Here is a 12,643-nt window from a genome sequence, read left to right on the forward strand (position 1 = left end):
TATTGGAAAATTTCATGACTTCATCTCTCCTGATGGCTGCATAGTATTCCATTGTGTATATGTACCGCAGTTTCTTCAGCCACTCATCTGTTGAAGGGCATCTTGGTTGTTTCCAGAGTCTGGCTATTGTAAATAGCGCTGCAATGAATATAGGAGTAAGGAAGGGATTTTTGTATTGTATTTTTGTGTTTCTTGGGTATATTCCTAGGAGTGGTATAGCTGGATCGTATGGAAGCTCAATTTCCAGTTTGTGAAGGAATCTCCATATCGCTTTCCATAAAGGTTGTACTAGACGGCATTCCCACCAGCAGTGAAAAAGAGTTCCTTTCTCTCCACATCCCCGCCAGCACTGCTTGTTTTCCTTTTTTGTGATGTGTGCCAATCTCAGTGGCGTGAGGTGGTACCTCATAGTAGTTTTGATTTGCATCTCCCTGACGATTAGTGATGTTGAACATCTTTTCATGTGCCTTTTGGCCATTTGCCTTTCTTCTTTTTCAAAGTGTCTGTTCATTTCTTCTCCCCATTTTTTGATGGGGTTAGTTGTTTTTTTCTTGTATAGTTCTGTCAGTACCTTGTAAATTTTGGATATTAGCCCTTTATCTGATGTGTATTGGGTGAATAATTTCTCCCACTCAGTGGGTGGCCTTTGTATTCTGGGCACTATTTCCTTTGAGATGCAGAAGCTTTTCAGCTTAATATAGTCCCATCTGTTTATCTCTGCTTCCACTTGCTTGGAAAGTGCCGTCTCCTCCTTAAAGATGCCTTTAGTCTCAATGTCCTGGAGTGTTTCACCTACATGTTGTTCTATATACCTTATAGTTTCAGTTCTGATATCAAGGTCTTTAATCCATTTGGATTTTACCTTTGTACATGGTGTTAGCTATGGGTCTGAGTTCGCTTTTTTGCAAGTGGCTAACCAGTTGTGCCAACACCACTTGTTGAATAGGCTTTCCCTGCTCCATTAGGATTTCTTGCTCCTTTATCAAAAACAAGGTGGTTATATGTCTGAGGAACCTTCTCTGAGTACTCAAGCCTATTCCACTGATCTGAGGGTCTGTTTTTATTCCAATACCATGCTGTTTTTATAACTGTTGCTTTGTAATACAACTTAAAATTGGGGAAAGTAATGCCTCCCATATTCCTTTTCCCAAGGAGTGCTTTAGCTATTCGAGGTTGTTTGTTGTTCCAGATGAATTTCAGAAGTATTTGATCCACTTCTTTGAAAAATGTCATGGGTATCTTTAGAGGAATCGCGTTAAATCTGTACAATGCTTTTGGAAGTATTGCCATTTTAATGATGTTGATCCTGCCAATCCATGAGCATGGTATGTGTTTCCATTTCCGCGTGTCCTCTCTTATTTCTTGGAGCAGTGTTTTGTAGTTTTCTTTGTATAGATCCTTCACATCTTTAGTCAGGTTGACTCCAAGATATTTGAGTTTGTGTGGAACTAATGTGAATGGGATTGTTCTCTTAATGTCCATTTCTTCCCTATCATTATTAGTGTATAAAAAGGCCATTGATTTTTGTGTGTTAATTTTGTATCCTGCCACTTTGCTATACAAATCTATTATTTCTAGAAGCTTTTTGGTAGAGTCTTTAGGGTTTTCTAAGTAGAGTATCATGTCATCTGCAAACAGTGAGAGCTTGACTTCTTCCTTTCCTATCTGGATTCCCTTGATATCTTTTTCTTGCCTAATCGCTATAGCAAGTACTTCCAGTGCTATGTTGAATAGGAGTGGTGAGAGAGGACAGCCTTGTCTTGTACCAGAATTTAGAGGAAAGGATTTTAGTTTTTCTCCATTGAGGATAATATTTGCCACTGGCTTCTGGTAGATGGCTTTGACTATATTGAGAAAGGTTCCTTTTATTCCTATCTTGCTGAGAGTTTTCATCAAGAATGGGTGTTGAACCTTATCAAATGCTTTTTCTGCATCTATTGATATGACCATGTGATTTTTATTTTTGTTGTTGTTTATGTTGTGTATTATATTGATAGATTTACGGATGTTAAACCATCCTTGCATTCCTGGGATGAAACCTACTTGATCAAAGTGAATGATCTTCTTGATGAGGCACTGGATCCTGTTCGCCAGGATTTTGTTGAGGATCTTTGCATCTGTGTTCATCAGGGATATTGGTCTGTAATTTTCTTTTTTGGCAGCATCTGTATCAGGTTTTGGTATTAAGGTGATGTTGGCTTCATAAAAGCTATTTGGAAGTATTCCTGTTTTTTCGATTTCATAAAAGAGCCTGGCCAGAATTGGTAGTAGTTCCTCTTGAAAGGTCTGAAAGAATTCATTCGTGAATCCATCAGGGCCTGGGCTTTTGTTTTTGGGTAAATTTTTGATTACAGTTTTAATTTCCTCAATAGTGATGGGGGTGTTTAGATATGCTACCTCTTCTTTATTCAACCGTGGAAGGTTATATGAGTTCAGAAATTTATCCATTTCTTCCAGGTTCTCATATTTAGTGGCATAGAGTTTCTCAAAGTATTCTCTGAATACCCTTTGAATCTCTGCAGTATCTGTAGTGATCTCCCCCTTTTCATTTCTAATACGCGTTATCAAGTTTCTCTCTTTCTTTTGCTTTGTGAGTTTTGCCAATGGTCTATCAATCTTGTTTATTTTTTCAAAGAACCAACTTCTGCTTTCGTTGATCTTTCGGATTGTTTTTTTTGGGTTTCCACTTCGTTGATTTCTGCTCTCAGCTTTGTTATTTCCTTCTGTCTCCCTATTTTTGGGTCCTTTTGTTGAGCACTTTCTAGTTCTATTAGCTGTGTCATTAAGCTACTCAGTAAGCTCCTTCTTCCTTCCTGATGTGTGCTTGCAAAGCTATAAATTTTCCTCTCAGTACTGCTTTTGCTGTGTCCCATAAGTTCTGATAGTTTGTGTCTTTATTGTCATTTGTTTCCAGGAACCTTTTGATTTCCTCCTTGATTTCATCTCGGACCCACTGGTTATTGAGTATGAGGCTGCTTAACTTCCAGGTGTTAAATTTTTTCTTCTGTGTCCCTTTGCAGTTCACATCTAACTTCAGAGCCTTGTGGTCAGCAAAGGCAGCCTGCAAAATGTCTATCTTTTTTATTTTATGGAGGTATGTTTTATGTGCCAGCACGTGATCTATCCTGGAGAATGATCCATGTACATTGGAAAAGAATGTGTATCCAGGTTTCTGAGGATAGAGTGCCCAATATATATCCACTAGGCCTCTTTCATCCATTTCTCTTTGCAGGTCTAGTATATTTTTGTTGGGTTTCCATTTGGTTGACCTATCAAGTGTTGACAAGCCTGTGTTGAGGTCTCCCACAATTATTGTGTTATTATTGATATCCTTCTTCAGATTTGTCAACAATTGTATTAAATACTTTGCTGGATCCTCATTCGGTGCGTATATGTTTAGGAGAGTGATTTCTTCTTGCTGTACAAATCCCTTGATTAGTACATAATATCCATCTTTGTCCCTTACAACTTTTCTGAGTATAAAGTTTGTGTCATCTGATATTAGTATGGCCACCCCCGCTTTTTTAAGGGTGTTGTTTGCTTGAATGATTTTCCTCCAGCCTTTGATTTTGAGTCTATGTTTATTCTGACTATTCAGGTGTGTTTCTTGTAGACAGCAGAAGGTTGGCTTCAGTTTTTTGATCCATTTCGCCACTCTGTGCCTCTTAACTGGTGCATTTAGTCCATTGACATTGAGAGAAATAATTGTCATGGGATTTATTGCCATCTTTGTGTAGAAGTTTGGTGTGTTTTTTGTTCTGTCTTGTTTTTAGAGTAGATCTTTCAGTTTTTCTTTTAAGGCTGGTTTTGAGTCTGCAAAGATTTTGAGCTGTTGTTTATCTGTGAAGCCGTGTATACATCCGTCAAACCTGAAACTTAGTTTTGCTGGGTGCAATATTCTTGGTGAAGCATTTATTTCATTGAGTTTTGCCACTACATCCCACCACTGCCTTCTGGCCTTGAGTGTTTCTGGTGACAGGTCTGCTGTAAATTTCAAGGATGCTCCCTGGAATGTAATTTCCCTTTTCGATCTTGCTGCTTGCAGTATTCTATCTCTATCGGTGGGTTTCATCATGGTGACTATGATGTGTCTTGGGGTGTTTCTACTGGGGTCTTTGTTAGCTGGTACTCTTCGGGCATGCAGGATTTGGTCACATGTTTTCTTTAACTCTGGTAGTTTCTCTGTGATGATGTTCTTAACCATTGATTCTTCCTGAAGATTTTCTTCTTGGGTCTCTGGAACTCCAATGATTCTAAAGTTGTTTCTGTTGAGCTTATCAAAGACTTCTATTTTCATCTTCTCATATTCTTTGAGTAAATTTTCCATTGTCTGATCATTTGATTTGAGGCTTTTTTCCAATCTCTTCTGCTGTGTAAAGTTGTTATGCATCTCGTCTTCTAAAGCACTAATTCTATCCTCAGCTGCTATTAACCTGTTGGAAAGCTCATCCATTATGTTCTTCAATTCGTCTACTGAGTTTTTCAGACCTGTTATCTGATCTGATATTTCAGTTTGGAGTTTTCTGATTTCTATCTTCATATTCTCTTGATTTTTATTAGTGTTCTGATTTATACTTTCTTTGATATCTGTTAGCAACCTCCATATTTCGTCTCTAAACTCCATTTCTGAAAGACTGCTTAGGTAGTTGGTCATTGTTGGGTCATCAGAGTTTCCATCTTCATTCTCTATGGTTGAAGTTGGTCTGCGTAGTCTCCCCATTGTCACGCTTACGCTGTGGGTTTTTCTACATGTTGCGGTGGTACTCATTGGCTAGGTGGAGTGCGCGGCCGCAAAGCGCAGTGGAGCGGCCGCGCTCCGGCCCCCAAACACTCACCTCAGCCGAGGCAAGCCGTCAGGGGATGCCAGGAGAAGTCCCCAAATGTCCACAATCCACAACTCCAACAGAAAACACACGCCTCAGGAGACACGCCTTGAAGAGATTAATGCTGAAGGAGGTCAAAGTTCCCAGGTTGATGCAGGCTGGGGGAGGTCCCAAAATGTCTGCCGGGCCTAGGGGTCCAGCAGTCAGCCTGATCCGCAACTCCGGCCCCCAAACACTCACCTCAGCCGAGGCAAGCCGTCAGGGGATGCCAGGAGAAGTCCCCAAATGTCCACAATCCACAACTCCAACAGAAAACACACGCCTCAGGAGACACGCCTCAGCCGAGGCAAGCCGTCAGGGGATGCCAGGAGAAGTCCCCAAATCGACACAACATTCTTTATCCTCATAATCTTATTTATAATAAGGAGGCAGAAAACTAGTACTTCCTTTTACTCTATAGGTTGAATTTCTCTGCCTTAGAATTTTTCTCAAATTCATGATTAGATTAGAATTGTCGAAACTTTGCAAGTGACTTGAAACTTAATTGTCTCCTTTACAAACATGTTTTATGTCTTGTATTTCTAAGAAAATTGGGATATGTTTTCTGGTTCCTATTTATTCTCAGCTTGTGGAGTGTGTGTGCTACTCTAAAAGCTGGGATCCAAACCAGGCTGTGTCACTGACTTGCTCTGTGATCTCAGTGATTGCCTGACATCTCTATGTACAAGAGACCATAGTGGGTTGAGTGAAATACTATCTGGAAGAGTTGGAAGCACTGGAGGATACTGGGCAATTGGAAGGAGAAGACATTGGAAGCAGGTAGCAATCTTAGCAAAGTCTCTCTCCAATGCAAATGGAGTGAGGAGCATGTTTGTCTTTGCTCCTGAGTCCTATTAATGAGACCATTGGAAGCAAGTAATTAGAATAACAAAGTAGAAAACAGGATTGTTTGGTTCATTAAGAGTTAAAGTAGGTGAAGGAATCAAAGGCAAAAGGAAAGAAGAGATACAAACATATCTGTGTCTTTTCTGTTTCATGTGGCAGACTGAGTTGGCTAGAAGGAAATTCTAGAGAAACCTTCAGAGAAAAGCTGAAGGGCCACATCTGTAGAAAGTGTAGAAAGTGGCTCAGCCTTGGGGAAGCTGGCTGGTTAGATAGATTTGAAGATTGACAAACTGAGTGTTGGTCTGAAAATATTGAGAAGGCAAATGAATAGCAAATACTGAAACTCAAACTAAGAAGCTTCAAGTAGGGGAACTTTGACACTGGAGAAAAAAGACCTCTATGTAGCCTGCATTCCTTGCAGGGTCTGTCAGAGCTCAGGGGACACATTAGAAGACTCCCATCTGGGGAGTCAATCCAGGGGAGTCATATTTTATCCAGATATGATTGCATCCCACCTCACCTCTCCCTGCACAGCAAACTCAGCTAACACTACAGACACTGCTTAGAGGAGAGTGAGGTTTTGGAGAACAGGCGTACAAGTTAGAGGTGACTGACACTGTAGGGAGTGGATTTGTTAGGAGTACATGTTTTTGTTATAAAGAGATAAAAGAAAGCCGCTCATCTATATTGTGTTACCCTACATGAAATTAGAAAGTTGAGGAGGACTAGATTGTACAGGGCCTGGCTAACCATTGTAAGGAGTTTGTATTTAATTTAGTTGGCATTAGAGAGGGATCCACTGGATGTTATGAGCAAAGAAGTAACAAACAGAACAGTGCTTTAGAAAGAGTAAGTTGACCCTGAATAATAACTTGATTGACAATGTCTTACAGCTCAGCCCTAAGAGAAGTGTTTAAAGGAAAACAACTCATTTATTGTTTTTGCTTGTTTTGAACCTATATAATTTGAACAATTTTTAAAGGATGGTGCAAAATTTTTTAATTTTTTTCCCACAAAGTTAACAAATATCATCTTTAGATTATCTATTTTATTTTGAATATAATAAGGAGGAAGAGATTTGTTTTTCATAGGAACAATATTTGTTATCTCCACAGCTAATTATTATCTTTGGGTGTCAATTTCTACTTTCTGTGAATTTTTATTTATTTTTAATTTTTAAAAATATTTTCAGGGGTGGGCATACCTGGCTTACTTCTAGCTCTATGCTCAGAGATCATCCCTGGCGGAGCTATGAGAACCACATGGAGTGCTAGGGACTGAAGTTGAGTTGGCCATGTGCAAGGCAAGTGCCACATCTTGCCATAGACTAGATTGGACTTGAGTCTTCCAAACAGAGAGAAGCAAGAACAAACAAAACAAACAGAGGAACAAACTGACAGAAACAATTAAAATCAAAATAACAGATGATTGTATAATTCTTATTCTTACGAGTCAAGATTATCCTAAACTTCCTACATATTAATTTGTTTTATTTTCATGGCAACCAATATGATAGAATCTGTTAATTCACTCATTTGATAGAAATAACAGAGAGACAGAGTTCTTTGCCTATGTTTATGCAGCTAACAACGGGCAGTCAGGACAATTGGGGGATAAATTGGATGAGGATTGTTCTGGGTTTGTTGACATGGACAGTAGTATGTGTGTGGAAGAGGGGATGTGGAAGGGAATCACTGTAGCTTAACTATCTTTTCCAGATGTCTTTAATGTTTGTGGTTATTTGAAAACATGCCTTTAAAACAATAAGAAGGGAGTATATCTCTGCTGGAGAGGCAGAGAGCCCATTCTTCTGTATAGTGGCAGCTGCCCCTGTATCTGGAACCCAGGACAGAAATTGTGATGATTGTACTTACTGTATTAGGGTAGGGCGCTCAGATATGATGACCCATTGGGGAGGACAAAGGAATTTACATAAGAGGAGTACTCCATCTGGTTTTTCATCTTCTCAAGAAGATGCTTGAGGGGAGAATGGCACACATGTCCCCTTTTTGGTTCAGAAGTTAAGATGTAATATGGCTTCTTAGTCACTTACCAACTAAATGACTTCAAGATTTCATTTGGTACATTTTCAGAATTGTTGTATGATCTAACAGTTCAAAATCACTCTTTGATTTCCACCCGAGTTAAACAACAGTAAAGATAGATTTATAATATAATAGGCACCAGAGAACATTTGAACACTGGGTGTAATTGCAGGTTTTCCTTGAGGATCATCACACTAGGTATGCTCATTTAACTTGTGATTTATTTCAAAATACAACCAGTTCCACAACTTGAGTTCTGTACTTGCCTCTGTAAAAGCAGAGGACTTGTTCAGTGTTCTTTTCTTTATTTCCCATTTCTGGAACCGAGATGGGAGCTTAATATATATTTGTTGAATAAATAAAATATAATTGGAATCATAGCTATCCCTTGAAAAGGATATTATAACCCACCCTTTTTAATTCCACCCTCAAATTATCCATCTTTATTTGTGTAGTAAAATTATTTTTGAATATAGACTTCCTAGAGGGGTGATTATTAAGAAGTTTGGGGCATTACTCCTGGCAGTAACTGAGGACCATGCAGCGAATGGTAGGAGTCAAACCCAGATCTCCTGCATGCAAAGCTTGGGCTTCAGTCTTTTTCATCTCCTTTGCCTCTAAGAAGGTTAACCTAGATAATTACAAATTGTGCATTTTAGATTGTTAAAAAAAATAACAGAAAAATAAAATAAATAAAAGTAAAATAAACAGAAAGGCCATTTGAAGAAAATTCCTGGTGGGACTAAAAATAAAAGGAGCTACTCCAAGTAATTTCTGAGATAGTTTAAGCAAATAGAACTCTTAGACATGAAGGAAATATTACCCAAAAAGATAACCACATTTTCTGTAATGTGATTAGTTTCCAATACTCCCAATTTTTCCCGTAATATGCTTATCTCATTTTTATTATTGGAAAATAAATTCCTGGAAATGAAGCCAGACTGACCTGATTCATGCTGACATCTTTCCACAGGGGGAGCAGCCCTGGATCTGAAAGCTTGTCCTCCCAAACCTTTTCGCTGGATCCTTGATATGACATGGCTGAATCTTGTAGAGTTGAGTAAACTCCCACAGTTTGCAGAAATTATGAACCAGGTAACTGTTAGATTATACCTTGTTTTACCCAAAACAAAGATCATCCCTGATTTCTTTGTATATTTGTTTACAACTTGGTTTCATCCAAAACAAAGATCATCTTTTATGTGAACTTGGATGGGACAGGCCTGTGGTATCTGCTCTTATTCTGGCCTTACTCCCCCACCTAGGGGGGATCTCTGTATTTAGTAAATATGACAGTTCTGGAAGGCAACTTGCTTTTCATATGAGGTAGAAGACTGCCAGACTATTTGTATTTTACCCTCAGCCTGGTTTGGATTATTTCATATACAACCCTGATTCAGACTCATTCACGGGGGGGGGGGGGGGGGCGGTGAATTTACAGGTAACTAAAGTCTGGATGAAAATTCAAACCAGTTAGTGTGGGAAACTGTACCAGATAATGTCCTCAACCTAGGTTTGATCGCTTGGATTCTATGGCTTCTTAAACATTGCCAGGTATGACCCTGAAGGTCCCAAGCACCACTGGGGTGATCTAGGTGATCCCCAGGAACAGTAGGTCAAAAGCAGCACCACCTTCTCAGAGCCTAGCACTGACTAGCCATATGATTGCAGGACTGAGACACTGATCACTGTTTAGGATCAGCCCCTCCAAATGATTTGTGAACTAAACACTCTTGGAAAGTTTTATTGAGTGATGGATTCCTGTGGCTGTTCCTTGAAGATGGTGTCCCTGGCAAGAACTGTTTATTTTTTTTAGGGGAGATTCTGATGAAGACTCAGAAGATAGTTATGTATGTATGTGCAGGGGGCCCCCTTCCCCCTGTGTGGACCTAGATCACAAAAGTTGTCTGAAGTTGCTGCAAAATGGGGGTGCTCTTTGATTTGAATTTGTTGCTGTTTTTACATTTTAATGTCTGCCTATGTTAAAAAAATTTGTGCAAAGTTGAATTTGAGGTTAATTAAGAAGATGAAAAATTTTGATTTCTTAAAATATATATCTTTAATATATATCTCTATAATGGTGAAGATGAAATATGGTGAAATGTGATAGTGAAGATAATTAAATAGGTCCTGATCTCTCTCTTGTTATTATCTAAAAATGAAAACTGTGGTTTAATTTTGAATGGTTGATTCATCTCTCTGGAAAACAACTGTGCAACTCAGAATAGATACTTTTTTCCTGAAGAATGTCTGTTCTGCGTCTTTCCATCAACTGAAGAATGAATGAGTTTCTAGCATCAGCTTTAGTAACCATCAGTGGTGGTTTCTTGGGATTGAAAAATGGGGTCATTGGAAGGGGCTTCATGTAACTGTCATTAAGTAATTCCTAAGGCTCTCCTATGTATCTCCTTTCTCCTTGTGAAAGATAATACAGTGGTTAAGGCATTTACATTGCATTTCAGCAGACCCTGACTATATTCCCATAACCACATATGGTCCCTCAAGTCATACCTGAGTAACCCCTGAGCCCAGGGCCAGAAGTAATCCCTAAACACCATGTGCCATCCCCCCAAGTCTATATTGATCTTCTCTTTATCAGAGTGTTATACTGACTGAGTTTAGTGTTATTTCTAGAATTTCAATCAGATGTTTTACCTCTTTAGCCATGGTTGGATAAGAATCAACTAGATAAAGGTCCTGGATTCCATCTATGGTCGATGGTAAGATTAACATTTCAGTTATATTCACAGGAGAGAATCCCAAACCCTAACTAAAAACAGTGTAGCTTGGTTAGGTCAGAGACTACGTTGAAAGACCAAGCACACAAACTCTATTCTCACTTCTAATAGGTTCAATCCCCATTGACTGAAGGATAGATATTATTGTCTCTGTCAATTGATGTTTAAAAGTAGTGGTGAAAATGTGGTAGCTACTCCTGCTACTGTGGAATGAGTTCTTTGCCATAACAAACAGATATAAAAATATAAGAGAATTGTTTTTGATTCCACTTTATAGATAAAGAAACCGAGGTACAAAGAGTTTAAGTAATACTTGACTAGAGGCTATAAATGCCACTTCTGTAATTGACCACATGTTCTTTTCCTGACACTATAAGTTGTTTCTATTCCACTACTCTTACACCATTGGATGAATCTGAAGTGAGAGGAAATTCTCAGAATTCTTGCAGATGTTTTCTGGGGAGGCCTGTGTCTCATCATGTCCAGGGGAAGGAACAAGATTACCAGTTGATTAGGTGTCTCAAATTGAAATAAAATTAGTTTCAGCAGCTAAAAATATATTACAAATATATACAAAAATATATATTATATAATATAATATATATGTATATATATATTTACAAGACAGGAATATGTCTGAACATATGCTTAATCTCTGCCTGGCACCACTTGGTCCCCTGAGCACTGCTGTGTGACCTTGCTGCTGGGCAAAACCCTGAAAGCTCTCCAGCACTGTTTCGAGTCTCTATGTAATCCCTGTAAGACCCTAGCAGTTTTGCTTCTCAGATCGTTGCATTCAATTGCTGGACTTGTTGCCTGAGGAGACCCCAGGCCTCCTGAGCACTACTTGGATGACACCAAACCCCTGTTAAAAAAAAATAAAAGAAAGGGAAAGGGAGAAGAGGGAAGGGGAGAGGAGGAGTGGGGGTCATGCTCTGGCCTTGCCAATCTAGGCCAAACTATCCAATGCCTTGAAAGTGTTAGGGGGTAGAACAGGAAAAATACAGAAGTATGGAAGTCAAATTGGCAAAGTTACAGAGCAACTGTTTTTGCTTTCTTTCATTCTGTGTCTGTCTCTTTCTCTCTTGCTCTCCCTTTTCTTTCCTTTCTTTTCCTTACCTTTCCTTTTCTCTATCCTCCAGCTCATATACACACCCTGCCCTAGACATCCCACATAATGACGAGTTCACCTGGTGTGGACTTTTGACAGTTATTTAGGCTTCCTGGTCTCAGTAAAAGGCAGGTATAGGGGCCAGGGTGGTAGAACAACAGTAGGGCATTTACCTGGCATGCAGCTGACCAGGATGGACGTGTCTTCAATTCCCAGCATCCCATATGATCCCCCAAGCCAGGAGAGATTTTTGAGTGTAGAGCCAAGAGTAACTCCTGAGCCACTGTGTGTGGTATAATAGAGATAGAAATAGGATCCTTTCCCATCTGCTGTATGTATGTGTCCTATTTCCTAGATGCTGTTAGCATTTCCCTCTGCTTGCAAATGTGCTTACAAATGCAATCTAACAGCCAGCCTGATAGTGCTGAGGGGTAGTGAAAGGCTCATAGTATATCATTTTTGTAGTTTGTGTTGACAGTACTTGGACTTCGGGGAGCACTTTTTAATGTCCAGAAGACCTGCAGTTTACTTCTTGTTTCTGAAAGAATAGACATTTGAGATCATCCTTTGGAGGGCCTTGAAAATCTCTGGGGATCCCTAGAAAAATAACAGATTTTATTTTGTCATTTAAAGGTTTGGTCTATGTCAGAGAGGTCTATGCCAGTGACTCCTGGCCAGGGTCCACTTTCAGCCATACCTCAAGGGTATCTAACAATGTCTGGAGTTCCTTTTGAATGACCCTGATTGTGGTGAGGGGTACAACTGTCATTAAGTGGTCAGAGGCCAGGGATGCAGCCAAATACATCACCATGCATTTCTGTGGCCCCTGCACCAAAAAGAGCTTGCAAATTTCAGTTAGTTTTCTCTTGACCAACCACTCTGTGGAATTGCTACAGGACCCTAATTTCCGTGAATAATGTAGAAGAACAAGGGAAAACTGAAAGGGAATAGTAATATCTACATTATTTGAGCAATTGATTCTAAAGAAAAATGCAAATTGTATGATTTGGTCTGAAAATTTATCTGCCTATAAACACTGAC

General features: G+C 39.3%; 1 protein-coding gene across 1 annotated transcript in view; it reads left to right on the plus strand.

Annotated features, from left to right (window-relative positions):
- The window catches only part of DNAH8 (dynein axonemal heavy chain 8), a 406,635-nt gene that overhangs the window by 302,246 nt on the left and 91,746 nt on the right, over window positions 1-12,643 (plus strand). Inside the window, 1 exon segment of the mRNA XM_049765310.1 lies at window positions 8,727-8,848. Coding sequence (XP_049621267.1) covers window positions 8,727-8,848 — 122 coding nt within the window.

This window comes from Suncus etruscus, chromosome 18, assembly GCF_024139225.1.
Source record: "Suncus etruscus isolate mSunEtr1 chromosome 18, mSunEtr1.pri.cur, whole genome shotgun sequence".
In the NCBI taxonomy this organism is placed as follows: domain Eukaryota; kingdom Metazoa; phylum Chordata; class Mammalia; order Eulipotyphla; family Soricidae; genus Suncus; species Suncus etruscus.